The sequence below is a fragment of the Hemitrygon akajei genome, chromosome 32 (genome assembly GCF_048418815.1).
Source record: "Hemitrygon akajei chromosome 32, sHemAka1.3, whole genome shotgun sequence".
Taxonomy (NCBI): domain Eukaryota; kingdom Metazoa; phylum Chordata; class Chondrichthyes; order Myliobatiformes; family Dasyatidae; genus Hemitrygon; species Hemitrygon akajei.
In genome coordinates, this window is record NC_133155.1 from 19,639,383 (window position 1) to 19,665,730 (window position 26,348).

Consider the following 26,348-nt stretch of genomic DNA (forward strand, 5'->3'; position numbering starts at 1 on the left):
AAGGTTACCCTTAGCCTCCCTACTCTGGGGGAAATAACCCCAGCTCCTCAAACCCCTTCTTGCACATTACCGTGCTGAAGTCTTGGGCAAATATATATAGCCAAGGGTGCCCAAGACTTTTTCACAGTGCTGTATTTTTCAGCGTGGAGCGGAGAGCGAGTTTGTAAACTGTGGAGCAAAGCATGTTGGGAATGGGAGGGTGGAGTGCTGAAGGAGGGATGTAGGACAGGTGGCGAAGGGGGGCGCAGGTGCAGACACACCCAGCCCTGAGACACCAGTCAAGCTCATTTGATTCCAAACAATTGGTTTATTGATCAATAGTCTCTCTGGTGCTTCCCGTTCCCTTCCCTTTTTTCCGACCATGATTCCTCTCTCCCTTCCCCTTTTTCCAACCATGATTGCCCTCCCCCTGTCCCCTTCCCACTCTCAGTCCACAAGACAGACACATATCAGAAGCAGGTTTATCATCACTCATATGTGTAATTAAATTTGTTTCTTTTTGTAATACACAAAATAATTACAGTTACTGTGCAACAGTCTTAGACACCCTAGCTATGTATATGTGCCTAAGACTTGTGCACAGTACTGTATCTCAAACCATTCAGTCCCAGCGACACTCTTTTCTGCACTAATGGCTTTCTGGCCCAATGACGTCCTTCCTATAGCTTGGCAGCCAGAAATGCGCCCAGTACTCCAAGTGCTGTATCACCAGAGGCCTGTATAGTTGGAGCATGATGTTCCCACTGCTGTACTCAATTAGACAGGGGCTCTGGACTTGCAGAAAGACGGACGGAGAGGAGTGGTGAGGAGAAAAGGGAGAGAAGAGTGGAGAGTTGTGATAGACAGTGAAGGGGGAGAGAGGAGGAGAGCTGAAATAGGAGGGATGAGAGAGAGAGAGAGAGAGGGAGAGGGTAGAAAGATGATAGGAGAATGAGACAGAGAGAGAAAAAGAGGTAGGGTTAGAGAGAGAGAGAGAGAGAGAGGAGAAGGTCAGATGATGGAGATCAGGAGGTAGAGAGGAAGAAAATATGTGACAGTTAAAGATGGGAGAAATAGGAAGGGAGACAGGAGTGAGAAAAAGAGAGTCTTGAGATTAGGTTCTAAAGGTTTGTCACAACGGTGGGGCGAGAGAGGGGAGAGAGAAGGCAACCTCCTTAACTCAGGGTTGGAGTGGAACCAAAGATTCAGCTTTAATTCATTGGGAGACTAAATCACTGTGGGGTCAATGGAGGATACATGAAAAACAGTAACCAGATTGAAATACTGCAGCACTAATGCCCCCACTGAATAGTACTTCAGCACAATTTGCACCTTTATGGTGGAGAGATCAGAACTGTTGATTCCAATGTTGTATTTTAGAGTCGTGCATTCTGAGCTCTCTATATTGTTCATGCTCTTAATTACACAGCATGCAATCAGAATTTTGCCATAATAAATCTACAGGTCAATTAAATGTAAGATGACGAATGGATGGAGTTGTAACCTTTCATCTCCTAAAGTTAGTGATAGGAAACATGCAAATTATCCCCTTCGTTTTTAATCGCCCACCTTGCCCAGTGGGGCTTTCTTAGTGTAGGAGCCGTGCATCTGTTTTCTATCTGCATTGTATTCCCTGTTGGATGTTTATTATGGTAACTAGTCATGTGGGTGGAGGCACAGTAAAGGCAAAGTGGTTAGTTACGTATTTGTGCTTTGTTCTTGGCAGCTTAGAGCTGGGGTCCGCTGGGTGTCCCATCTGTTGCTGGCCACTTAATTACACCACTTCAAGATTGTATGTTTTGTTAGTTGCTAATAAAGGATCGAATACATTTCTTTGACTTTTTAGTACATTACTATTGGATTGGTCGGAGGGCACATCATAGAAGATAACTACTCGTCTAGTCACCAGCAGTGGCATTGCTTTGTTTGAATAGCTGTTACACTTAGAATCAGCAAGACTTTGAATGAAAGATGCACTTCCTAACAAGAATCACTGGTAGTAACTGAGACCATTCACCCTGGTTAATTCCCTTCCCATCTCAAGAAGCAGTGAAAGTAGTCGAGTGAAAGAAAGGTGGGGACGAGTGAGGAGAGGATGAAGAGTGGGAAATGATCACAGGCTGCTTTGGGTTGGGCGCTTATTAAAACTTCCATCTGTGACATTGTCTTTCCAATAGAGAAACTTCAGAGAAAACCTTTCAAGGAATACTCTGAAATAAACACCAATCACCACACACACTTCAGGGCCAACGAAATACAAACATTATTCATGGATAGCCCAACAGTTGTCACAGGTACCATTTCCTTTGTCTCAAATCAGCCAGACTCTTCTATTGAAATCCTCAGTCATGGCACAAGGATTAGCTTCGTAAAAGCTCTAATTCCGCTCCTCCATTCCTTATGATCCCTATTTTAATTCCTCTACCCTGAATTGTTAACTCTATATCTCTCTTCTCCCACACAGATACCACCCAATGTGTTTCTCTATAGCCTATATTTTCTCTTTCATTTATTTCAAATTTCCAGCATCCATACTATTGTTTCCATGCCATTTTCCTCATGAGAGTCCTGATGAAAGGTGGTGTCCCGAAACGTCAACTGTTTGTTCCTCTCCGTAGATGCTACCTGGCCTGCTGAGTTCCTCCAGCATTTTGGGTGTGTTTCTCTGGATTTCCAGCATCTGCAGAATCTTAAATAAGAGAAAATCTGCAAAGGCTGGAAATCCAAAGCTAATGACACAAAATGCTGGAGGAACTCAGCAGGCCAGGCAGCATCTATGGAAAAGAGTAAACAGTCGACGTTTCGGGCTGAGACCCTTCTTCAGGACTGAATCTCTTGTGTCTATAACCAACTAGGACTTCTCTTGGATGTGGGAGGAGACCAGACCACCCAGAGGAAAGGTATGCAATCACGGAGAAAAGGTGAAAACTCAACACAGACTGGAAGTGAGGGCAGGCCTAAACTCAGGAGTCCGGCGCTATCAGGTTCTGACACTAATTGTTACACTAACCTCATCTTGACCCAAGTTGACACAGTATATTGCAAGAGTCGGGGAATAGATTAACCCTCGTACACTTGTGGCTTATTTAATAGCATTGAACCAACACAGAGTTAGAAAATTAAACAACTCAATTGGTAAAATAAATTGAGTACAGAAACAGTGGATAAAGAAAAGGCTATTTCTTACCATCCACTTACAACGGGGTAATTTGCAGGAACTGCTTCTCCACCACTGGAATTATGTACTGACATTCATCCCTGACTTTAGGAATGAAAAGATGGTCATTTTCCCAACTCCACCCCTTTTGGTGGTTGGGAGCATCACTGTTTTAACACAAGATGCCCGAAACGATTCGCATGCACACTCTTCTGCGGCTTTGCAACATTCTGCTCTGCTTTTAGATGTCCTTTACACTAAGAATGGTAGCTTGAGAGACTTCTGCATTAGCTGCAAAGGGATGACCCCTTTGTCGGGGCTGGGAGAAAAATGATTTCGCCAATGGGAGATCCCCTGTTTCAGTGTTATAAATTGGAAAAGTGGTCTGAGGGAATTTTGGTACAGAGGGAACAATAAAATTCATGACTTAAGTTGTTGGCCCTGGGTCAACCGAGTTGTGTTGATACTCATGCACAAGCAATAAAGTGCAAACTTTGATTACTTAAAGAGTTGTGTAGTGAATTGCCTAACCTAGACCAGTTGGTGATAGGCCAACGTCCTCAATTCCTCCGAGTTCGATTCCAACTGTGAGGAGATCGGTCCTGACGTCAGTCCTAAATTTGTGGGTTGTCTCCTGGCATCATCTCCTATTCTTTTGTCATGCTCTAAATTTTTTTTGCAGGTGAAGTTTAATATCCTTCTACTGTTTACCCTTCATATACCTTGAGAACAAGATACCATCTTTTTCTCCATTGTACCCATAAGTTGACACGTCTGGTTCCGAGAACTCTTGTCTGCAATCCAAAGTGTTTCGCATTCCTGCGGGTTTTGCATGGATCGTCGCCAGATCAAATATTTGAGCAATGTGTACACACGTCCAGCTGTGTTCACAGTATGTCTGACCAAAGTGCGTGTTGCACCATTCCTTACCTATCATAATGACTGAGAGGACAACATTACTGATTTCCTGCAAGATTCTGGGCCCAACTGCCAGCAGCAAACCTCCAACCAATTCGATCCAGCCCACAGCTGTTAGGAAGGTGATGGGCTCTATGCTGATCCCGAACCTCTTTAATGGAAATACGTCTGCGAACTTCACAAACTCCTCCAGCTGTTAATGAAACACAGAACATCAAAAGACATAAGAACCTATGAAACAAGTGGAAGTCCATCTACTTTATACCACCCACTCACGTCTCCCCTCACCTGGTTTCATCTAATACCTTCTGGCTTGTATTCCTACCCCTCCCCCCAATATTTTATTCTGGCTTCTTCTCCCCCCCCCCGCCCCCCCAAACAGCCCTGATAGAGTCTCAGCCCAAAATGTCAACTGTTTATTCTTCTCCCTAAATGCTGCCTGACCTGCTGAGTTCCTCCAACATTTTGTGTGTGTTTGTCCAAGTTAACTTGTTTTCTTTGATCAACTTTAATGGCTGATGCTCTCAATATACCTCTCCATCATCTTCTCCCTGAGAAGATATAGCTTAGTTTTGCTTTTATCCTATTTATATCAGATCTTTACGCCGGCTGGTGGCGTAGTGGCATCAGTGCTGGACTTCAGGGCGAGAGGTCCTGAGTTCAAATCTGGCCGGCTCCCTTGCACGCTCTCTGTCCGTGCCTGGGTTGAGTTTCGAGCTGGCAACTCGACCTCATAAAAAGAAAACCTGGAGAGGGAGGGGCTCCGCCAGGTTTCAGATGCCCAAGACACGCCGTACGATGAGCAATCGCCAAAAAGATCAGTGCGAAAAGCTTGTCATGACGGTGCCCTGACGACTCCAGCAGGAGTTAAGGACGCGCGCACACGCACACGCACACTTCAAGTAACCTATTCTGCATCAATTATATTTTACATAGACAAGTTTTATTAATAAACATTCTTTCCTACACTCATTTAATTTATTTATGCTCCAGAAATTACTATAGTGACTGATCGGCCTGAAACTAGTCCACCAAGTTGACATCACAGCAGTGTTATTTATGCCTTGTTTTAAATCTGTTACTGATGATATCAAATAATCTCAAAAGATTACAGGACAATTATCACTTGGCCACTAATGCTCACCTGCAGCTCACTGAGCATAGTTATCTAATGGCTCCCACTTGGCTTTCTGTCAGAGGGCAGCTGCCCCAAAAAGGGAGTAAATATTGGATGCTCATCGCCACCATGAAGAGGCCTTTAAGAAAGAATTTTGTTTTCACAATGTAGTGTACCAAACATTGAGTATCTACTGAGGATCTCCACCTTGTCATGGTGGAGAGATCCCGAAAATGGTGCCATCTGGAGCTGAGCTCCTAGTAGGGTCACTCACGGTGGTAAGATCAAGTGGGAGGCTCGAGACAAAGTGATCCCACCAAGAACTCAACGGTGGAGCTGGCAGAAGACGTTGACACATCACAATGGTAGTGAAGACAGAGGAAGGCTACAGCAGTGAGGAATCCCAGTCATCTTGCATTCAATGCTACTGGACCCTGACCCTGATCTGTCAAGGACCATGTGGCGATTGTCCGTGCATCAGCCTCCCCACATTAAACAAAGTCACGCACCGGTGTTCCCCATTAAGGGAATAATCACTGAAAAGAACATCAAACTTGACTCAAATAATCACATTGTTACTGCAGTACCTGATGTAAAGATTGGATGCTCACCATGAAGAGGACTTGAAGAGAGAATCTTACTTCCACAATATAGTGTACCTAGTGTTAGCATTAAACATTTAAACAATAACTGTTCAGGAACAGTTATTACCCCTCAACCTTCAGTCTCTTAAATCAGAGGTGATAACTTCATTCAACCTCACTTGCCCCATCACTGAACTGTGCCTGCAACCTATGGACTCATTTTCAAGGACGTTTCAACTCATGCTCTTTATATTTATTTATTATTTTTTAAATTTTTTCGTATTTGCAGAGTTTGTTGACTTTTACACATAGGCTGTTCGTCCTTCCTGTTGGGTGCAGTCTTTCATTGGTTTTGTCATGTTTCTTGTATTTACTGTGAATGGCCGCAAAAAATGAATGTCAGGGTTGCAGATAGTGACATACATGTACGTTGATAATAAATTTACTTTCAACTTTAAACAGGTGTTAAGTGGTCTGGCTTAATCCAAATAAACTCCTTCACTAGCCATTCTTCTCCAGCATATTTTCCTATTTAGTGGCATCAATCAGGGGCTGGTTGAGATCTGAACCCAGTGGCTGGGGTGATACAAAGTCAGTTTACAGCATCTGGAACTATTACAACCAGTGTTTTCTCAAGGTGAGCTCTACTTCCTGTTGTGCCTATACACAGCTATGCAGCAAGCTGAGTAACTTTTCTCAAAAAACACCCGAGATGAAAGCTTTCTTCAGGGTTTTTAAATCAGATCTTGTACTTGAGAAAACACATTGCTGTTTCAATGGCAAATAAAGAGTGGACAGAGATGAATGTCTTCCACCGTATGATGCAAGTCAAATCAAAACTAACCCACGCAGGAAATGATACGTACAGGAGGAAGTGCTGTTCATACAGAATGAACTGAGACTCTAGCATGCTGCCTACCTAGCACCCATAGCATGTCAAACTTAACTACCGAAACTAAAAGTCAAATGATCATTTCATCATATCTTTGGCAAAAGGATAGTCCTGGATACTGGTTTTGAAAACAGTCTTACTACACCATCTTTAACCATTCTCACTTTGAGTTTTCTAACCTTCTTCACTAGGGAAGGTTTGTGTGACTAACCTTAAAGGCCACTCATACTTCTTAGCTTGGTTGTCTTTCAGTGAGATGACCTCACCTGCTTTTGAATTTGGTTTCTCAGTTCTCCACTTTCTCCAACACTGGAGATTTATAAAGTAATCACTTTCACTGCCTTAGTCAAAAGGTTTTGGCCAAACTCTAGTCTTGCCTCCATTGCTGTCTGTGTAGGTGTGCATTGTTAAACTGAGCTAGTGGAACAGGAGGGGAGCCAATCTTTTGTGTAGGGGTTAAAATATGAGGCACATCTGTAAAGACTGAGGTAAGTGGTCTGGAGTTTACAATATCTGTGACCTCAACCACAAAGGTTACCAGCATGCCATGTGTGAACTTCGGAGACCAAATTTTAAGGAACATTGTATCAAGGAACTGATGCGCAATGCTGTTGATCCTTTCCCAAGAACTGCTCATATGTGAAGCATGCGGGGGACTGAAAATCCTTGTGTAATCATGGTCAGAGAGGTAGTTATTCACATGGCTAACGTTGCAGATTTTGGCATTAATTTGAAGCTCTCTACAGGCTCCAGTGACGTTGGTGCCACGGTCAGGCCTTAACTGCTTCACTGGTCCCTTGACTGTGAAGGAATGTCGGAGGACATTGATGAAACCAGGTAAGTCCATTGATTCGATCACTTCAATGTGAATAACACATGTGCTCATGCATGTAAAAATAACAGCCCAATTTTTACAGTTTGCATGACCTCCTCATGTTTTCCTTGCAGCGATGGACCGCAGACCAGACAACGTCCAAACCCACATGCTGGGTCAGTGCTTAAGCGATCTGCTGGCAAGTCTGCCATCTGCTGTTCCTGCTGTCTACGCTCCAAAACCTTGCAGCATGTCACCCAAGGCTATTGATAGTTCACTATCCTCCAACAATCAAAAGACCTGCTGCTCTTACAGCTCCTTTAGTGAAGTGACGGCCTTGATGACATTACTTGTTCGTGGCAATGTCTGATGAGCAGAGAGGTTACATGATGCCGAACGGGTGAGTTTCCTCTGAAGTGTGATGTGCCTTCTTAATACGTCCTCAGAGTCGAGAAAGGGACAGAGTTTACTAAGGGGACTTTGCTTTGGGAGCGAGTCCTGCTTTGAGATGTACAGGGCTTCCTCTGCGTACACCTGCCTTTGAGCAACAAGGATTCTAACCTTTGCCCGATTCAGCTGGTCTGCACTGAGAGATGGCTTTCAAATGTGCCAACCATTACAAAGGCTGTCTTTGGCTACACCCGTAAAGGAATGAGCAATCCAATGAGAGCCGGGCAATTGCCTGGTAAGCGACTTGCTGCTTGGGGAACACTCAAAGCATGCATTGCCAAGTTGGAGGGGCGATAATAGTCAACACTTCAGGGCGTAGTTCTACATCTGCCTCAGGGTCGGCTAAATGAAAAGGTGCCTGCTGACCACATTCAAGCTGAGGATCACAGAGAAACACTGGGGCAGTTAACCATGAAGGGAGGGTGAGCTGATGAGCTTGGAGCCCTCTTGTGGCCTGATCAGCCAGGTTGATGTCACTAGGAGCTCAGCTCCATTGGCTCTTCTGAGTCGATCACATGATAGGTTAGCTCCTGTTACATACATAAACATAGAAAATCCTTGTTTCGTTCAATATACAGCCAAGCACAACCTTGCTGCCTGTTTAAAAAAAGCAACTTGATATCATCTTGTTCTGTGTCCAGCTCTTTGGTTATCAAGGACATTAGTCTTAAATGTGGTGTCAGTGAGCTGATGAGAACCATTGAGGCAGACTTCACCCACTATGGCCCAACTCAAGTCCAGTCATTAGGTCAACCATTGGGCTGTTCACATACCTTGTGCACACAGATGATGTCTCTGTCAAACCTTATCAGAAGAGCAAAGTGGGGAAATGTTGTCATCTATGGCCTTATGACATGAATACCACATGCACCTTCAGGAGTTGGGAATATAGCTGCACTCAATGATAGTTGGCAAGGGTAAACATAGAAACATAAAAAATAGGTGCAGGAGTAGGCCATTCGGCCCTTCAAACCTGCACCTCCATTCAGTATGATCATGCTGATCATCCAATTCAGAACCCTGTACCTGCTTTCTCTCCATACCCCCTGATCCCTTTAGCCACAAGGGCCATATCTAACTTCTTCTTAAATATAGCCAATGAACTGGCCTCAACTGTTTCCTGTGGCAGAGAATTCCACAGATTCACCACTCTCTGTATGAAGAAGTTTTTCCTCATCTCGGTCCTAAAAGGCTTCCCCTTTATCCTTAAACTGTGACCCCTCGTTCTGGACTTCCCCAACATCGGAAACAATCTTCCTACATCTAGCCTGTCCAATCCCTTTAGAATTTTATACTTTTCAATAAGATCCCCCCTCAATCTTCTAAATTCTAGTGAGTATAAGCCTAGTCGATCCAGTCTTTCTTCATATGAAAGTCCTGCCATCCCAGGAATCAATCTGGTGAACCTTCTTTGTACTCCCTCTATGGCAAGAATGTCTTTCCTCATATTAGGGGACCAAAACTGCACACAATATTCCAGGTGTGGTCTCACCAAGGCCTTGTACAACTGCAGTAGAACCTCCCTGCTCCTGTACTCAAATCCTTTTGCTATGAATGCCAACATACCATTTGCCTTTTTCACCGCCTGCTGTACCTGCATGCCCACTTTCAATGACTGGTGTACAATGACACCCAGGTCTCGTTGCACCTCCCCTTTTCCTAATCAGCCACCATTCAGATAATAATCTGTTTTTCTGTTCTTGCAACCAAAGTGGATAACCTCACAATTATCTACATTAAATTGCATCTGCCATGAATTTGCCCACTCACCTAACCTATCCAAGTTACCCTGCATCCTCTTTGCATCCTCCTCACAGCTAACACCGCCGCCCAGCTTCGTGTCATCTGCACACTTGGAGATGCTGAATTTAATTCCCTCGTCTAAATCATTAATATATATTGTAAACAACTGGGGTCCCAGCACTGAGCCTTGTGGTACCCCACTAGTCACTGCCTGCCATTCTGAAAAGGTCCCGTTTACTCCCACTCTTTGCTTCCTGTCTGCCAACCAATTCTCTATCCACATCAATACCATACCCCCAATACTGTGTGCTTTAAGTTTGCACACTAATCTCCTGTGTGGGACCTTGTCAAAAGCCTTTTGAAAATCTAAATATACCACATCCACTGGCTCTCCCCTATCCACTCTACTAGTTACATCTTCAAAAAATTCTATAAGATTCGTCAGACATGATTTTCCTTTCACAAATCCATGCTGACTTTGTCCGATGATTTCACCTCTTTCCAAATGTGCTGTTATCACATCTTTGATAACCGACTCTAGCATTTTCCCCACCACCGATGTCAGACTAACTGGTCTATAATTCCCCAGTTTCTCTCTCCCTCCTTTTTTAAAAAGTGGGGTTACATTAGCCACCCTCCAATCCTCAGGAACTAATCCAGAATCTAAGGAGTTTTGAAAAATTATCACTAATGCACCCACTATTTCTTGGGCTACTTCCTTAAGCACTCTGGGATGCAGACCATCTGGCCCTGGGGATTTATCTGCCTTTAATCCCTTCAATTTACCTAACTCCACTTCCCTACTAACATGTATTTCCCTCAGTTCCTCCATCTCACTAGACCCTCGGTCCCTTACTATTTCCGGAAGATTATTTATGTCCTCCTTAGTGAAGACAAAACCAAAGTAGTTATTCAATTGGTCTGCCATGTCTTTGTTCCCTATGATCAATTCACCTGTTTCTGACTGTAAAGGACCTACATTTGTCTTGACCAATCTTTTTCTTTTCACGTATCTATAAAAGCTTTTACAGTCAGTTTTTATGTTCCCTGCCACCTTTCTCTCATAATCTTTTTTTCCTTTTCCTAATTAAGCCCTTTGTCCTCCTCTGCTGGTCTCTGAATTTCTCCCAGTCCTCAGGTGTGCCGCTTTTTTTGCTAATTTATATGTTTCTTCTTTGGACTTGATACTATCCCTAATTTCCCTTGTCAGCCACGGGTGCACTACCTTCCCTGGTTTATTCTTTTGCCAAACTGGGATGAACAATTGTTGTAGTTCATCCAGGCGATCTTTAAATGCTTGCCATTGTATATCCACTGTCAACCCTTTAAGTATCATTTGCCAGTCTATCTTAGCTAATTCACGTCTCATACCTTCAAAGTTACCCTTCTTTAAGTTCAGAACCTTTGTTTCTGAATTAACTATGTCACTCTCCATCTTAATGAAGAATTCCACCATATTATAGTCACTCTTACCCAAGGGGCCTCGCACGACAAGATTGCTAACTAACCCTTCCTCATTGCTCAATACTCAATCTAGAATGACCTGCTCTCTAGTTGGTTCCTCGACATGTTGGTTCAGAAAACCATCCCACATACATTCCAAGAAATCCCCTTCCTCAGCACCCTTACCAATTTGGTTCACCCAATCTATATGTAGATTGAAGTCACCCATTATAACTACTGTTCCTTTATTGCACGCATTTCTAATTTCCTGTTTAATGCCATCCCCAACCTCACTCCTACTGTTAGGTGGCCTGTACACAACTCCCACCAGCATTTTCTGCCCCTTAGTGTTATGCAGCTCTACCCATATCGATTCCACATCCTCCAGGCTAATGTCCTTCCTTTCTATTGCGTTAATCTCCTCTCTAACCAGCAATGCTACCCCACCTCTTTTTCTTTCCTGTCTATCCCTCCTGAATATTGAATATCCCTGGATGTTGAGCTCCCATCCTTGGTCACCCTGGAGCCATGTCTCTGTGATCCCAACTATATCATATTCATTAATAACTATCTGCACATTCAATTCATCCACCTTGTTACGAATGCTCCTCGCATTGACACACAAACCCTTCAAAGGGTAGGCAGCCCTTCCCTCCTATTGACTCCACAGCAGTTCCACTGGCTCTTCTTCCAGCAACTTCTGATGTTCCAGAACATGTCTTTAGAGTGTATGGGGAAACAAAGCTTTGAATGCCGAATACGACAAAGAATACTGATTTTGCCAAAGACAGATTGTTCTGATAATCTAATAGCACATAAGGCTTTTTTTTTTCCTCAGGAGGTCCTGTCGGATAGAGGTTGCTTGGAAACATTTTACTGTCCAGCAAACCACTGTGCATGAGGAAGTAGCTACATCTGATGCTCAGCCGGCTCCCCGTTGTCTCTGCTGCGGGTGAGCTGGAACCAGCGGTAGCCCAAGGTGTTGGCCCTGAATGAAGTGCTGATATGTGCTGCTCACTGTTGCAATTGGTGCAGTGCATGATAGCTCTACAGTCTTTTGTTTGGAGTGTGCAGTCAAAGCACAACATTTGAAACAAATGACCATGTCATATGACCTAAGCAATCATGGTGATCCTGATTGTTCTCGGGAAATTTTTCAACAGAAGTTGGTTGCTATTACTTTCTTCGGGGCAGTGTCTTTACAAGGCAGGTGACCCCAGCCATTATCTATTCTCTTCAGATTGTCTGCCTGGTGTCAAAGGTCGTATAACTGGGACTTGTGATATGCACCAGCTGCTCGTACAGCCATCCACCACCTGCTCCCATGGCTTCATGTGACCCCGATCAGGGGCTAAGCAGCTGTTACTCCTTGCCCAAGGTGACCCATATGTAGGGAGTGCCTTACACCGCCTTTGGTAGAGACATATCTCCACCCTGCCAAACAAACTGAGTGCTCCTTTAGAAAGTGTCTCCAGTCTGCAAGCTTTTTTTTTCCCCTGTGAGTCCTCTGCAGTTCTTTAAAGGGTTAAAGGGTTAAGTTGGTTTCTCTTGAACAGGACATGGTCTATCACGTTTAATAATACAGTTTACCTCTTCTGTTTTGTTGACCGTAATCAGGGTTTTGGTTTTCAATGTTGTTGCTGGAGATCTCTCTTTGAATGATGTGTTACCAGAAGTTGAGAACTTAAAACTGGGGTCATTTTACATTTCTGCGTAGTGGCAGGTAAATTCCCCAAAGAATGAAAATGGCAGATACAGGGCATGATGCTTCGTCGCACACCTGAGATCTCCGGTTATCCATTGTTCTTGGATATTGTTCAGTAGTTTCTCCACTATAGGGGTGATTCCTCTTGCTGCATCCAAGAAACTCAGCCCCAGTAGGTAACCCTTCTTTTTTTGTGGCTTGCAGTTCCAGCAGCAAATCTGAAAGCTCCAGTAACCTCTGTGGTTCTTTGTGCGAGAGCTTTGGAAAATTACCACATCTGCTGAAGAGATTTTCTTCCATCGCCTCCAGAGAGCCACGGCATTTGTTCAGCTTCTGCCTCAGCACTTGTAAGCCCGTAGCTGGGTTATTAATGTGAACTGCTCTAACATGTTGCAGTGACTCCCCACCAAGCCTCTTACAGAGAAGGTGTAGCTCTTACTAGGTTTGAGACTTAGCCCTTGTGAAAGCTTGACTTTCAGGTCAGATAACAGGCAGAATAGTTGTCGAACGTGTTTAGTCTTGCTGTGACTAGGTCTCAACAAGTCAGATACCAGGCCAAATCTCATGCACCTGCAGCTCCTGAATGAAAACGTTGTGGAGACTGGTTTGCTAAATGTGGGTCTTGGGATGGGTGGAAGTCCAGCCTAGCCATGTCTGTGCAGATGGGATTGGCATCAGTGACAATTCTTGACCGAGGTCCTTGCTGTGGTGGAACTGCAAGAGGAGGTCTTTACTGGTGCAGACTATGACTATGAGTACCTGGATAATGTGCAAGAGTGGGCTCGCTCAGCACAGGACTCCCCCAGGGCTGTGTCCTCAGCCCCCTCCTGTACTCTCTATGCACCCATGACTGTGTCGCCACTCACAGCTCCAATCTGCTAATTAAGTTTGCAGATGATACTACATTGATTGGCCTTATCTCAAATAATAATGAGACAGCCGACAGAGAAGATGTCATCACCCTGACACAGTGGTGTCAAGAAAACAACCTCTCCCTCAATGTCACAAAAACAAAGGAGTTGGTTGTGGACTACAGGAGGAACGGAAACAGGCTAACCCCTATTGACATCAATGGATCTGGGGTTGAGAGGGTGAACAGCTTTATGTTCCTCGGCTTCCACATCACCAAGGACTTCACTTAGTCCGTACATATGGTGAAAAATGTACAACAGTGCCTCTTTTACCTCAGACAGTTGAAGAAGTTTGGCATGAGTCCCCAAATCCTAAGGGTTCTCTACAGGGGCACAATTGAGAGTATCCTGACTGGCTGCGTCACTGTTTGTTACGGGAACTGTACTTCCCTCAATCACAGGACTCTACAGAGAGTGGTGCGGACAGCCCAGCAAATCTGTTGATCTGAACTTCCCATTATTCAGGACATTTAAGGCAACAGGTGCATAAAAAGGACCCGAAGGATCACTGGGGACCCGAGTCATCCCAACCACAAACTGTTCCAGCCGCTATTATCCAGAAACGGTACCATAGCATTAAAGCCAGGACCAACAGGGGCAACTTCTTCCACCAGGCCATCAGACTGATTAATTCAAGCTGACACAGTTATATTCCTAACCTATATTGACTGTTCTGTTGTATATCTCACTGGTACATACTATTTATGACAAATTACTATAATTGGCACATTGCACATTCAGACAGAGATGTAACATAAAGGTTTTTATTCCTCAAGCATATGAAGGATGTAAGAAATAAAGTCAATTCAATTCTAATTCATGTTGGTTGAGTGGTGTGGACAGCTTCATCGCTGTCTTTTTCTTATAGCCAAAATGCATTTGAACATATTCTTTAGTAAGATGCAATGGTTGCGATGGCAAAGCATGGCCAGTTACAGACACCACTGTCTAGGACAGCTGCTGCTTCATACGCTTTGCTTCTGCTGAGGCAGACTCAACTTCACGTTCTTCCTTGAGCGCACTTCCTATAAGCTCGTCCACTGCTTCCTCCACGCCGAAGCGTGCTTTCCCCATTTGCGTCTCAACTTCACGATTAGCATGTGCTGCTCTCATCTCTTCTGCAAGCTTGTGCTGCAGCTATAGCTAACTGTGGTTGCGTTTGAGCATCGAGAAGACACTGCAGACGCGCCAAACTCCGCTGCGGTCGACTGCAGGTTTTGGTGATCTTCAGTAGGACTCAGGGCCTCAAGCCGTGGTGTTGCCGGGGAAGAGGTATCAGCGCCAGTGCGCTCGACCAGTGGTGGCGTGGCACAGCATCCGGGCTGGAACTGGTGCTGCCCCTACCCCCCAGCACTCAGCAGGACAATGGACTCAGGGTCTGGACTACATACATACATATAGATTTTGAGTGGTTGCATTTAATTGATATCCTGTATGTGCAAGGACTAGGCCTCAGGCTGAGGTGCCGCCTGCTTACAGCTGCCCGGGAGAAGCACTGGAGCCAGTGTGGTGCAGAATCCAGACACGAGTCAGTGCTGCCCCCACCCGCCAACCTCCCAGGGTTCGCTCGACAGAAGACAAGCTCTCTTGTGGTAATCTGCAGATTTTGGTGCCATTGGACGGCTCGAGTTTGGGTGGTTTTACCTTTCGATCTTATACATGCTATGTGTGCTCTGTGCTGTGTGTGACTGTTGGTACTGTGTTTGCAGCTTGACCCTGGAGTAACACAGTCTCGTTTGGCTGTATTCATGAGTATTCGTGTAAGGTTGAATGGCAATTAAACTTGAATTGAATTCTGACCTGACTTCCAGGTCTCAGCAATTGATAATTCTCAGGTTCGAAGCCAACATTATCATCTACAGCATTCAGACACATCTCTGGTCCACACACAATGCCTTTGAAAACCTGCTATATCTTTTCACTCTGTGTGCTCTACAAAACTATGCAGAGAGCTAAACAGCTCCTCAAAAATCACTACAGACTAAAGCTTTCTTCGGGGTTTTTAATAAGATCTCTTACTTGTGAAAAGATATTGCTGTTTCAAGAGCAAAAACAGAGTGATGGAAATGAACGCCTCCCACCATATGCTTCAAATCGAATCAAAAATAACCTGAAATGATACAAAAAACAGCTTATGTACAGGAAGTGACGTTCATTCAAAATGAACTGCCCCTAGAGACGCAAGAACACCGGCCAAGCGAGAAATAAAAGTGCATTATTCGGAACTGCTAACGTCTAACATTTATCGTCAAAGTTCAAGGAGCACCACATGTGTACTGAAGCATCAAAACACGCAGTGAAATGTATAGCTGGCTTCAAATTAATTCAGCGAGGTTGTGCTGGGTGCAACCCACAGGTGTCACCAGCTCCACAACCCACGCAGTCACGGGAGAACGGGCGAAGTCCTTACAGACAACAGTGGGAATCAAACCCCAATCTTACAGTTGGCGCTGTAAACGCATGCGGTAACCGCTACGTTACCGCGCCACCTCCCATGGGTTTCAGCAGGTCAGAGTAACGCTAAAGTACATTTATTTTGCATGCAGTACCCAACCCTGAGATTCGCATTCTCAGAGGCAGCCACGAAACAGAGAAAACCCTGGAACCCATTCAAAGATAAGCATCAATACCGACCCCCTCCCCTCCCCAGAAAAAAAACTAATCTCACAAATGGTTAAAAAAAAGGGGAAAAAAGAGCAAAAAAACACAGAATATAAAACACAAAATCAAAAGAGCCCAGGCATATTCAGTTCAGATCAGTTCATTTCAATCCAGCTCTATGTTGTTCATTATCTACAGACTGGATCAAAAGTTTGGGATCAAAATCCCCCAAAATACCAACAAAAAACAGAGTGACCAGAAACTAGAAAAAATTAATGCGTATAACAGAGTCCATTCTAATTTAATACCAAGTTTTTCAATTTTTTTTCATATCTTAAGAACCATTGAACCATTTTAAGTTTATACAGCAAATTAAGAAATGAACTAGCTTGGCTCCCTAAAATGTACTTCTAAATGTTAAAAAAAAATGTCTCTCTATCTGTAAAAAAAAATAGCCCTACATTAAACACAAACATTCTGAAAAATACCAGTAGAAAGCTTGTGCTGTTACATAGAGCACCTGGTGTAATGAAACCTTTTTGATCTTATTCCAAACTAAGGAAAATGTGCAAAGCTGGCAGTCAGACTAAATTGCTTTGTGATGTGTACATTGAAATGAGTCTGTTGCCCTGAGGTCTAAATGAGACTCATTCATGGCTGGTGCCTGAGTTCTCTGTGCTAGAAATTCCCCACCCCCACGAATTCATCCACTCTGACAATCTGACAAATCAATACCAGTATTGTCACACGTGCCAATTTCCCTAACCCTCAACCCCGAACCCAAGACTTCATTAATTGTGGTGTCTCAAAAATTGAGGAGAATAAGTGTTAAGTCAGAGCCCTCTGGGCTAGCGTGCACGTCAACACCAGCATGTTCCTACTGAAGGTTAACCAGAGAGGATTTTGAACAAAGTCCAGAGTGTGCAGTGATCAGCCATGGAGATAATTTACTTCAAAGAAGTCCCTTCTCCCCAACCAGCAGTGAGTAACATCCTGGGCTAATCCCAGCTTTGTCAAGCCATCTAGAAAGGAGGTTCAAAAGCAAAGTGGTAATCAATAATTATATCCCAGTTAAATGAACTGCTGCCAAAACCACCAACAGCGCTCTTAGACTTAAAACTGCTGACAGACAAATCTCTGAACAATCAAACTGTGAATGCACCACTGGGTGACTTGCTGTTAAGAGACACGAGCACTGGAATTAAGCCATACGCATATTCCAGCCCATTCATATGAGACGGTGCCCTCTCATTTAATGTAATAAAGGATTTCATTCAAAGGAAACATTTGGATGCTGGAGATGGCAGATATAAATCCCAACAACATGAGGAAGTCGCAGATGCTGGAAATCCAAGGCAACTCGCACAAAATGCTGGAGGAACTCAGTAGGTGAGGCAGCATCTAAGGAAATTCAGATTCAGATTATTGTCATTTAGAAACCACAAATGCAATGCAGTTAAAAAATGAGACAACATTCCCCCAGAATGATATCACAAAAGCATACGACAAAACGGACGACACCAGAAAATCCATGCAACGTTTGGCAATCCCCAATCCAGAGTCCGGAGAGGCTGCTGCGTATTAATATCGCGCTACCGTCTTAGCGCATTCCCCGGAAAGGAGCTCCAATTCCACCAGACAAAAACAAGACCAAAAACTAAAGCTACAAGACCTGCACAAAACCACATAATTACAACATATAGTTACAACGGTGCAAACAATAGCATAACTGACAAAAAAAACAGACTATGGGCACAGTAAAAATAGTCCAAGATGTTAAAGGACTGTAAGTTCAAAAGAAATCACCAGAGTTTCCACAAGTCTCCAGGGTCCCGACAGACTCGACATCCCACGCCGGCGGCAGAAGGGAATACCCCCGCTATGGACTTCCAAAGAACCGCCCGACTCAGCCTCGCAGACGCAGCACACAATGAAAGCTCTGTCAAAACCAGCCTCGCAGACGCAGCACACACTGAAAGCGACCATCCCCTCCGGCACAGCTTCTCCGAGCTCCATCCTCTGCCGAGCGTATTAAGACGGCGCCGCCAACGGCCATCGGCAACGCAACCCCGAGGACTGGGGGCCTGTTCTTCCCAGCAGAGTCCTGGACCTCACAGCAGCAGCAGCAATGAAGAAGGTCTTCCTGGAATTTCCCGATGTTTCTCTGTGCTTCCACATCCGTTTCCAATCGATTATGATTGTGCACGGCACCCCACTTCACAAATAACAGATAATCAGTTCCAGAGTGGCCGCTGCAAGCTGCGTCGCGCTGCCATCTTGGATTAATAGATTGTTGACGTTTTGGGCTGAAACCCTTCTTTAGGATATTATTTCAAAGCTGTCAAATTCATTGACTACTTACATCGTCATATAATCCCACTCATAGGGTCACCAAACACAAAGAATAATCCAAATGTCATGCATCACTAAAGAGACACAGTGGGGGTAACATAGAACGGTACAGCACAATACAGGCCCTTTGGCCCACGATGTTGTGCCAACCACTTAAACCACTCTAAGATCACTCTAGTCCTCCTTCCTACATAGTCCTCTTTTCTATCATCCATGTGCCTATCTAAGAGTTTCTTAAATGCCTCTACCACTACACCTGGTAAGGGAGTAAGGTGTTTAAGAATTAGCTGAACAAGTATTTGCCTAACATTCTTTCGGAAGGGTTGGGGCTCCAAGGACAAGATGTTTAATACATCAAAAGGAAATGTGAATTCATTTAGATCTTACATCCATCCCACAACGTGAGGAAGTAAAAATCATTGCGTTATGACTCCGTCACAGTGTAGAGACACGTGAAACTGTAAGTCTAATTTGTAAGCTGTCCCGTAGTCCGTTGGTCCCGGCTTTAATGCTGTGATACCGTTTGCCAGACGGAAGCAGCTGAAACAGTTTATGGTTGGGGTGACTGGTGTGCCCGATGATCTTCCAGGCCTTCTTTACACACCTGCTGTGTAAATGTCCTCAATGGAGGGAAGTTCACATCCACAGATGCACCGGGTTGTCCGTACCACTCTCTGCAGTGCCTAGCAATCAAGGCTGGTGCAGTTCCCGTACCAGGCAGTGATACAGCCAGTCAGGAAACTCTCAACGGTGCCCCTGCTAGAAGGCCTTGAAGATTTGACGGCTCATGGTGAACTTCCTCAGTCACCTGATGTGGAAGAGATGTTGCTGTGCTTTTTTTTGCCACAGAGCTGGTGTGTACAGTCCAGATTAGATCTTCAGTGATGTGTATACCAAGCAACTTGAAACTACTCACCTTCTCAACTGCAGTCCCATTGATGTTGTCCTTCTGTAATCCACAATCAGCTCTTTGGTTATTTGGATATTGAGGGACAGGTTGTATCTTGGCACCACCGTGTGCAGGGTGTGAACTTCTCCTCTGTAGGAGAGCAGTGACACGGGATACTGAGGAGGAAATGACAAAGTGGGACAGAAAGGGGCAGAGAAAAAAAAAGTCACGTGGATCAAAAGAAAAATCAGAGTAAGATTGCAAATAAAAAAAATCAAAGATAACATTCTTTATTTGAGTGCATGCAGCAACCGTAAAAAAAAAGATGGATGAATTGAAGACACAAATAGCTACATAGCAATAGGATCTAATAGCTACTAGGGAGATATGATTGCATGGGGACTTGGTGCAGGTGCTCTGGAGCACCCAGTGTTTTGAAAAGCAATCACCCAACCTGCACTTGGTTTCTCCAAACTGACATCAATTTAAAATTCATTTTTGCCAAACAGCGCCAGTGGGGGGAAATGCTGTTTGTATCAGATACTAAGAGCCTTTCTTAGTGATTCCAATGCTGCTACCAGCACATTGACTTCAGAGATGAGCATAGGGAGCATGCTATGTTGGTGCTGGAATGTATGTCAACACTTGCAGGCTGCCCCAGCACACCCTTAGGTGTGTTGGTTGTTAATGCAAACGACACATTTCACTGTATATTTTGATGTACATGTGATATATAAATCTGAATCCTTGCAAACAATGCAGCTTTTTACACATTCTTATATTGCCACAGTTGTGTTCCCAATTATACCGTAATCAGGAAACGATTGACACCAACTAACCACATGAATTGGTTTTGCCTGCAAAGTTGCTGCAAACAAGATTAACTAGATAAACCATTTTATTTTTGTTAACCTTAGATGCCAAAGTCATCAAAATAAACGGAATGTAGCTATATGGGCTGTGTTTCTTTGTAAAAAAAAAACAATTTTAATATGTTCTTATGCGACAGAAAGTGCTTACATGCAGGGCTGGTTCCAGAACGGCTCAGCACAAGGCCCCTGCTGTTTACTGCCACTGGGAGTGATGTACCAGTGACAAATTCACATCAAAACAAGTGTCATCTTAGACTCCCTTGAGGTTTGCAAGGAGAGTCAGTGCGTTGATCTCTCAGCTTTTCCATCTTTTCCTGTCAAAGTGTTCTGCAAATCATTGTATCCCAAGATATTACTGACTTGGCTGATCTCTGCGAGAAAGTCATGTGTGAAGCTACAACTGACAGCAGTTCCTTTGGGTTAATGAGGGAAAGATCTCCGCCTGAGTTTCTCAATGTCGATAACCAGTGCTGAGTTCACAGATGGCCAGCATTGAGCTTGGCTGTGTACCCTCTGTTGCCAAAGTTTACCAAACTTGTGGAACTTATTCTACTAGCATACCAACATCTTCAAAAACAGAACGCCTGCTTGAGATTTCTTTAACAAAAAACACTTGAATTGGCTTTGTGGCAAGATTATAGACCATAAAACCTTAAGACATAGGAGCAGAATAAGGCCATTCAGCCCATCAAGTGCTCTGCCATTCCATCATAGCTGATTTATTGTCCCTCTCAACCCCAATTTCCTCGTAACCTTTGAACACCAAGGAATCAAAAAAGCAACATTATCATGGGAGTGTCAAGCAACCCCTCTAGGGATTTAACAGTCCACCCAAGGTGGACATCATCAATACCAGACTCTGGTGGGACAAGCAGATACATTCACCCTACATTCTGGGCTTTCTTATCTCTTGTCCTGATGTCTCTAAGTTCACCTTGTCCACCAGCCACATTCCCTAGACCCCGTTCACAGTGAACCAACAATTTTACCTGGATTCCATGTTGGTTGGTTGAATGATTGGTTTTCCAATGATTTGTGTAGCTATTTTTAGATGATGAGAACTGCGTTGAGAAACTTGCTCAGGAGAGTTTTTAAAAGTGTAAAAGCCTTTGCACTGGAGCAATTCCACTCTCTCAGCCTGGGAAGTCAGGGTCCAGTGTTATGAGTATCCGTCACAGCTGGGGTCCTCCTTGGTTGTAGTGGATGGCCATGACTTCTTCACTCCCCACAAGATACTGCAGGAACGTCTTCACGACCGTTTGATCTCACCGTTTTCCTTATGCACCCAGTCCGCCAAAGTTGAATTCGCATGCTAGGCCAGGCATGCCCCTATCTCACCAGGTTGAGGCTCACCGGCTACCCTCACCTGGTTTAGCCTGCCTCTCGAAGCGATGCACGGGGTTCGGGCGCTTGCAGCCACAGATGAGAGCCGAGCGTCCGGTGGGGACCAAATGCTAATGAGCTGCCGCAGAATGGTCGTCAAAAGCCCTTTCACCGGAGGTGCTACACCTCCCTGGACACCCATATTCCATAATACTAATACTCTCGTTCTTCTCAGTTAGAATCACCAAAGCTGCCAACATCACCATCCAATCAGAAACGTACCTAGAACTTCTCTGAACACAAAAAGGGCAGTGCAATGCCACATCAAACAGCGAAACTGCCTCAGCTACTGGCAACTAGGTTCCATTCTGAACTCAGATACTGTCCATGGTGAGTTTTCCCTTTTTAACCTGTTACTGCATTGATTTCTCACAGGCGCTCTGGTCCCTTTCCCAAACATGTGCCGGCTATTGAGTTAATTGTTTTACTGCAGATTATACCTCTGTAGGTGTTAATGGGTATGTGTGGGAGAACTGGTTACAGGCAACCCTCATTTTATGGAGGACAGCGTGCCTACCAAATATCCTCATCACCAGGTTCCCTTAGCGCCAAGCTGCATCATCTGCACATCTGCATGAAGAAACACCAGCCAAACAAAAAACTGTGTTGTCTTTACTCTTTCCCCTTATAAACTCCGGCTATCTTACCTCACCACTCTCAGTCCTGATGCAGGACTTCAACCTCAAACGTTCACAATTCCTTTCCTCCCACAGATTCTGCTCAACCTACTGAGTTTTTCTGAAGATCTTGACAAAAATAAAATTCCTTGTTATAAACCTCAGTAGAAAACCCAATGGACTGACCAATTAAGAACATCATATTTGTTACCATAGTCACAGAGCACTCCAAACAGGCCGTTAGTCATAACTCTCCTATACCAACCACAAAACCCTTCCTAACTAGTCCTATTTGCCATCACTTGGCCCATAATCCGAGGTTCCCAAACTTTTTTACCTGTGGACCCGAGGTTGGAAACCCCGATCCAATCCTTGCACCTATCCAAATTATTATTTTAAGTTGTTATTGTGTAAAAAGATTGCATCTTTCCCCTCTCACCTAAAATTATGCTCTATAATTCTTGACGCCCCAACGCTGGAAATGCAATAGCCCTCGTGATTTTACCCTTGAGGGCTTTAGCATTTTCAAAACTAGTCTCATTAACACGCGCTTCAGTCTTTTTTTTAAATGTTGTCACATTTTGTTTTGCAAAAACGTATCCCCATTTCACCTCGGCGAGTCAATACAAAACCGCTTCGCACTGGACTTGTGTCAGATTCTTGCAAACAAATCTCGGTGCAAACTGAGTTGAAATACAACCGCGCTCGGAGACCTGGAACCGCAGTGGCGCTGCAAGTTAAAAAATCCCCACGCTCAGACATTAGAACTTTCGTACGTTTATTGTGAAGAGTCGCTTCCTCCTCCCCTTTCCTCGGCCCCGTGCGGAGTTTTTGTTTTTGTACAGAACGCCCGCGACTCGCCAGCTTTCCCTTTGCCGCTGGCGTTCACGTAGCGCCATTGAACCGCGGTGGAAAGGGGCGCTGCTGACTGCTGTCCCGGGACACGGAGCGGTCGGAGGCGCCTACCCCCGGCTAACACTCACCCCCTTGGCGTACAGTTCGGGGGAGATCCGATCCGTCACCTTGATCATCCCGGTAAAAACGAATAAAGACCCGACAACCAACCGGAGAGCCACGAACATAAGCGCCATGAGCACCAATTCACCAAGTTCACTCGCAACGGGAACGGGCGGGCGGGGGGGCAAAACGCAGGAACTCTTAAAGGGGCATCCATCCAGGTATACACTGTTACCCTGCCAAGAGCAAACCAACCAAAAGCATAGCCTATCTCCCAAACTGCATTACTTCGCGATTCCAAACACGCGGAGCAATTTATTTGTTTAGATTGATCTTTACTTCTAGGCAAAATATTTAAATCGTCCCTCTGTTCGTTTAAACAGGGCTTTATTTGTTGCAAATTTCATTAAATCTAGCCTGACGTTTATTCCCGCTCTAATGTTTCCAGTTCTACTAACAACAACAGGTTCAGTTGATTTTCTTTGAGCACCCGGCCGACTTCTGGTCGGAAATTAATATTTTCGTTGTTTTTTTGCCGTGGGCGGAGAGATTGGTTTGTATCCAGTTTCTACTCTGAGAAAACAATGGTTCACGACACGTGACCCAGTTCCCATATTCGCGCCAGGATGTGATCCAGGAATCATGCAGATCTCATGGTCAGTTCATATCAGCGCTGGAGTAAAGCGCGATCTTGTGAAACAACAGCATTAAAATAAATATAATGGGATGCTCTAATAAAAACAAAAACGCAAGAGTTTCAGCAGAAGAGGTTGTTGCAGGATGTGGAGGGTCAGGGAGGCCTCTGGTCTCCCTGACAACGACACCTGCAAAGAAGTGCATCCAGCTGCAGCTCCTAACAAACGGTGTTAGGGAACTGGAGCAGGAGCTGGATGACCTCCTGATCATTCAGGAGAATGAGGAGTTTATAGATAGTAGTTTCAGGGAGGCAGTTACGCCAAAGGATCAGCGCACAGGTAATTGGGTTACCGTCAGGCGAGGGAAGGGGAAAGGGCAGGCAGAGCAGGGCTCCTCTATGGCCATTCCCCTCAACAACAAGTATACCGATGTGGATACTGTTGGAGGGATGACTTACCTGGGACAAGCTGCGGCAGCCGGATCTCTGGCACTGAGTCTGGTTCTGCAGTGCAGAAGGGAGGGTGGATCTGGGAATCGATAGTTAGAGGTACAGACAGGAGGTTCTGTGGTCACGACAGAGACTCCCGGATGGTTTGTTGCCTCCCGGGTGCCAGGGTCAGGGATGTCTCTGATCGTGTGCACAGCATTCTGAAATGGGAGGGTGAGCAGCCAGATGTCATGGTACACATCAGTACCAACGACGCAAGAAGAAAGAGTGAGGAGGTCCTGAAGAGTGAGTACAGAGAGTTTGGTAGGAAGTTAAAAAGCAGGACCTCAAGGGTGGTAATCTCAGGATTGTTACCTGTGCCACGTGCCAGTGAGGGTAAGAATAGGATGCTCTGGAGGATGAACACGTGGCTGAGGAACTAGTGTAGGGGGCAGGGTTTCAGATTTCAGGATCATTGGAACCTCTTCTGGGGCAGGTGGGACCTGTACAAGAGAGATGGGTTACACCCAAACTACAGGGGGACCAATATCCTTGCAGGGAGATTTGTTAGTTCTATTGGGGGGGGGGGGGGTTTAAACTAGATTTGCAGGTGGATGGGAACCAGAGTGCCAGAGCAGATAGTGGAGCGGGGGTGAAAATAAATGATGTTAAAGTTTCATACAAAGTCACAAATAGAAGGGTTGTGTGTGGTGGTAATAATCTTCTGAGGTGTGTCTATTTCAATGTGAGGAGCATTGTGGGGAAGGCTGACAAGCTGAGGGCGTGGATTGACACATGGAATTATGACATTGTAGCCATTAGTGAAACTTGGCTACAGGAGGGGCAGGACTGGCAGCTTAATGTTCCAGGGTTCTGATGTTTCAGACGTGATAGAGGCAGAAGGATGAAGGGTGGGGGGGGGGGGGGGGTGACATTGCTGGTCAGGGAAAATGTTACAGCAGTGCTCAGGCAGGACAGATTAGAGGACTTTTCTACCGAGGCCATATGGGTGGAACTGAGAAACAGGAAAGGTATGACCACATTAATGGGGTTGTATTATAGACCACCCAATAGCTGGCATGAATTGGAGGAGCAAATCTGCAGAGAGATAGCAGGCAACTGCAGGAAACATAAAGTTGTGATGGTAGGGGATTTTAATTTTCCACATATTGATTGGGACTCCTATACTGTTAAAGGTCTAGATGGGTTAGAGTTTGTAAAATGTGTTCAGGAAAGTTTTCTAGATCAATATATAGTTGTACTGACTAGAGAGGATGCAATATTAGATCTCCTATTAGTAAACGAGTTAGGACAGGTGACGGAAGTGTGTGTAGGGGAACACTTTGGTTCCAGTGATCATAACATCATTAGTTTCAACTTGATCATGGATAAAGATAGATCTGGTCCTCAGGTTGAGGTTCTAAACTGGAAAAAGGCCAAATTTGAAGAAATGAGAAAGGATCTTAAAAGCGTGGATTGGGACAGGTTGTTCTCTGGCAAGGATGTGATTGGTAAGTGGGACGCCTTCAAAGGAGAAATTTTGAGAGTACAGAGTTTGTATGTTGCTGTCAGGATTAAAGGCAAAGTGAATAAGAATAAGAAACTTTGGTTCTCTAGGGATATTGGAACTCTGATAAAGAAGAAGAGAGAGATGTATGACATGTATAGGAAACGGTGCAAATTAGATACTTGAGGAGCATTAAAAAGTGCAAAAAAAATCTTAAGAAAGAAATCAGGAGGGCTAAAAGAAGACATGAGGTAGCTTTGGCAGTCAAGGTGAAGGATAATCCAAGGAGCTTCTACAGGTATATTAAAAATAAAAGGACAGTAAGGGATTAAATTGGTCCTCTTGAAGATCAGGGTGGTCAGTTATGTATAGAACCAAAGGAAATGGGGGAGAT

General features: G+C 44.6%; 1 protein-coding gene across 1 annotated transcript in view; it reads right to left on the minus strand.

Annotated features, from left to right (window-relative positions):
• LOC140719763 (transmembrane protein 35B-like) overlaps window positions 1-23,559 on the minus strand; it is a 66,588-nt gene extending 43,029 nt beyond the window's left edge. Inside the window, exons 1-2 of the mRNA XM_073034610.1 lie at window positions 23,411-23,559; window positions 4,067-4,247 (exon numbers count right to left, since the gene is read on the minus strand). Of these exons, the coding sequence (XP_072890711.1) occupies window positions 4,067-4,247; window positions 23,411-23,518 (289 nt within the window). The 5' untranslated portion in view covers window positions 23,519-23,559. The remainder of the gene's footprint in view (window positions 1-4,066; window positions 4,248-23,410) is intronic.
• Window positions 23,560-26,348: the final 2,789 nt, after the last annotated feature.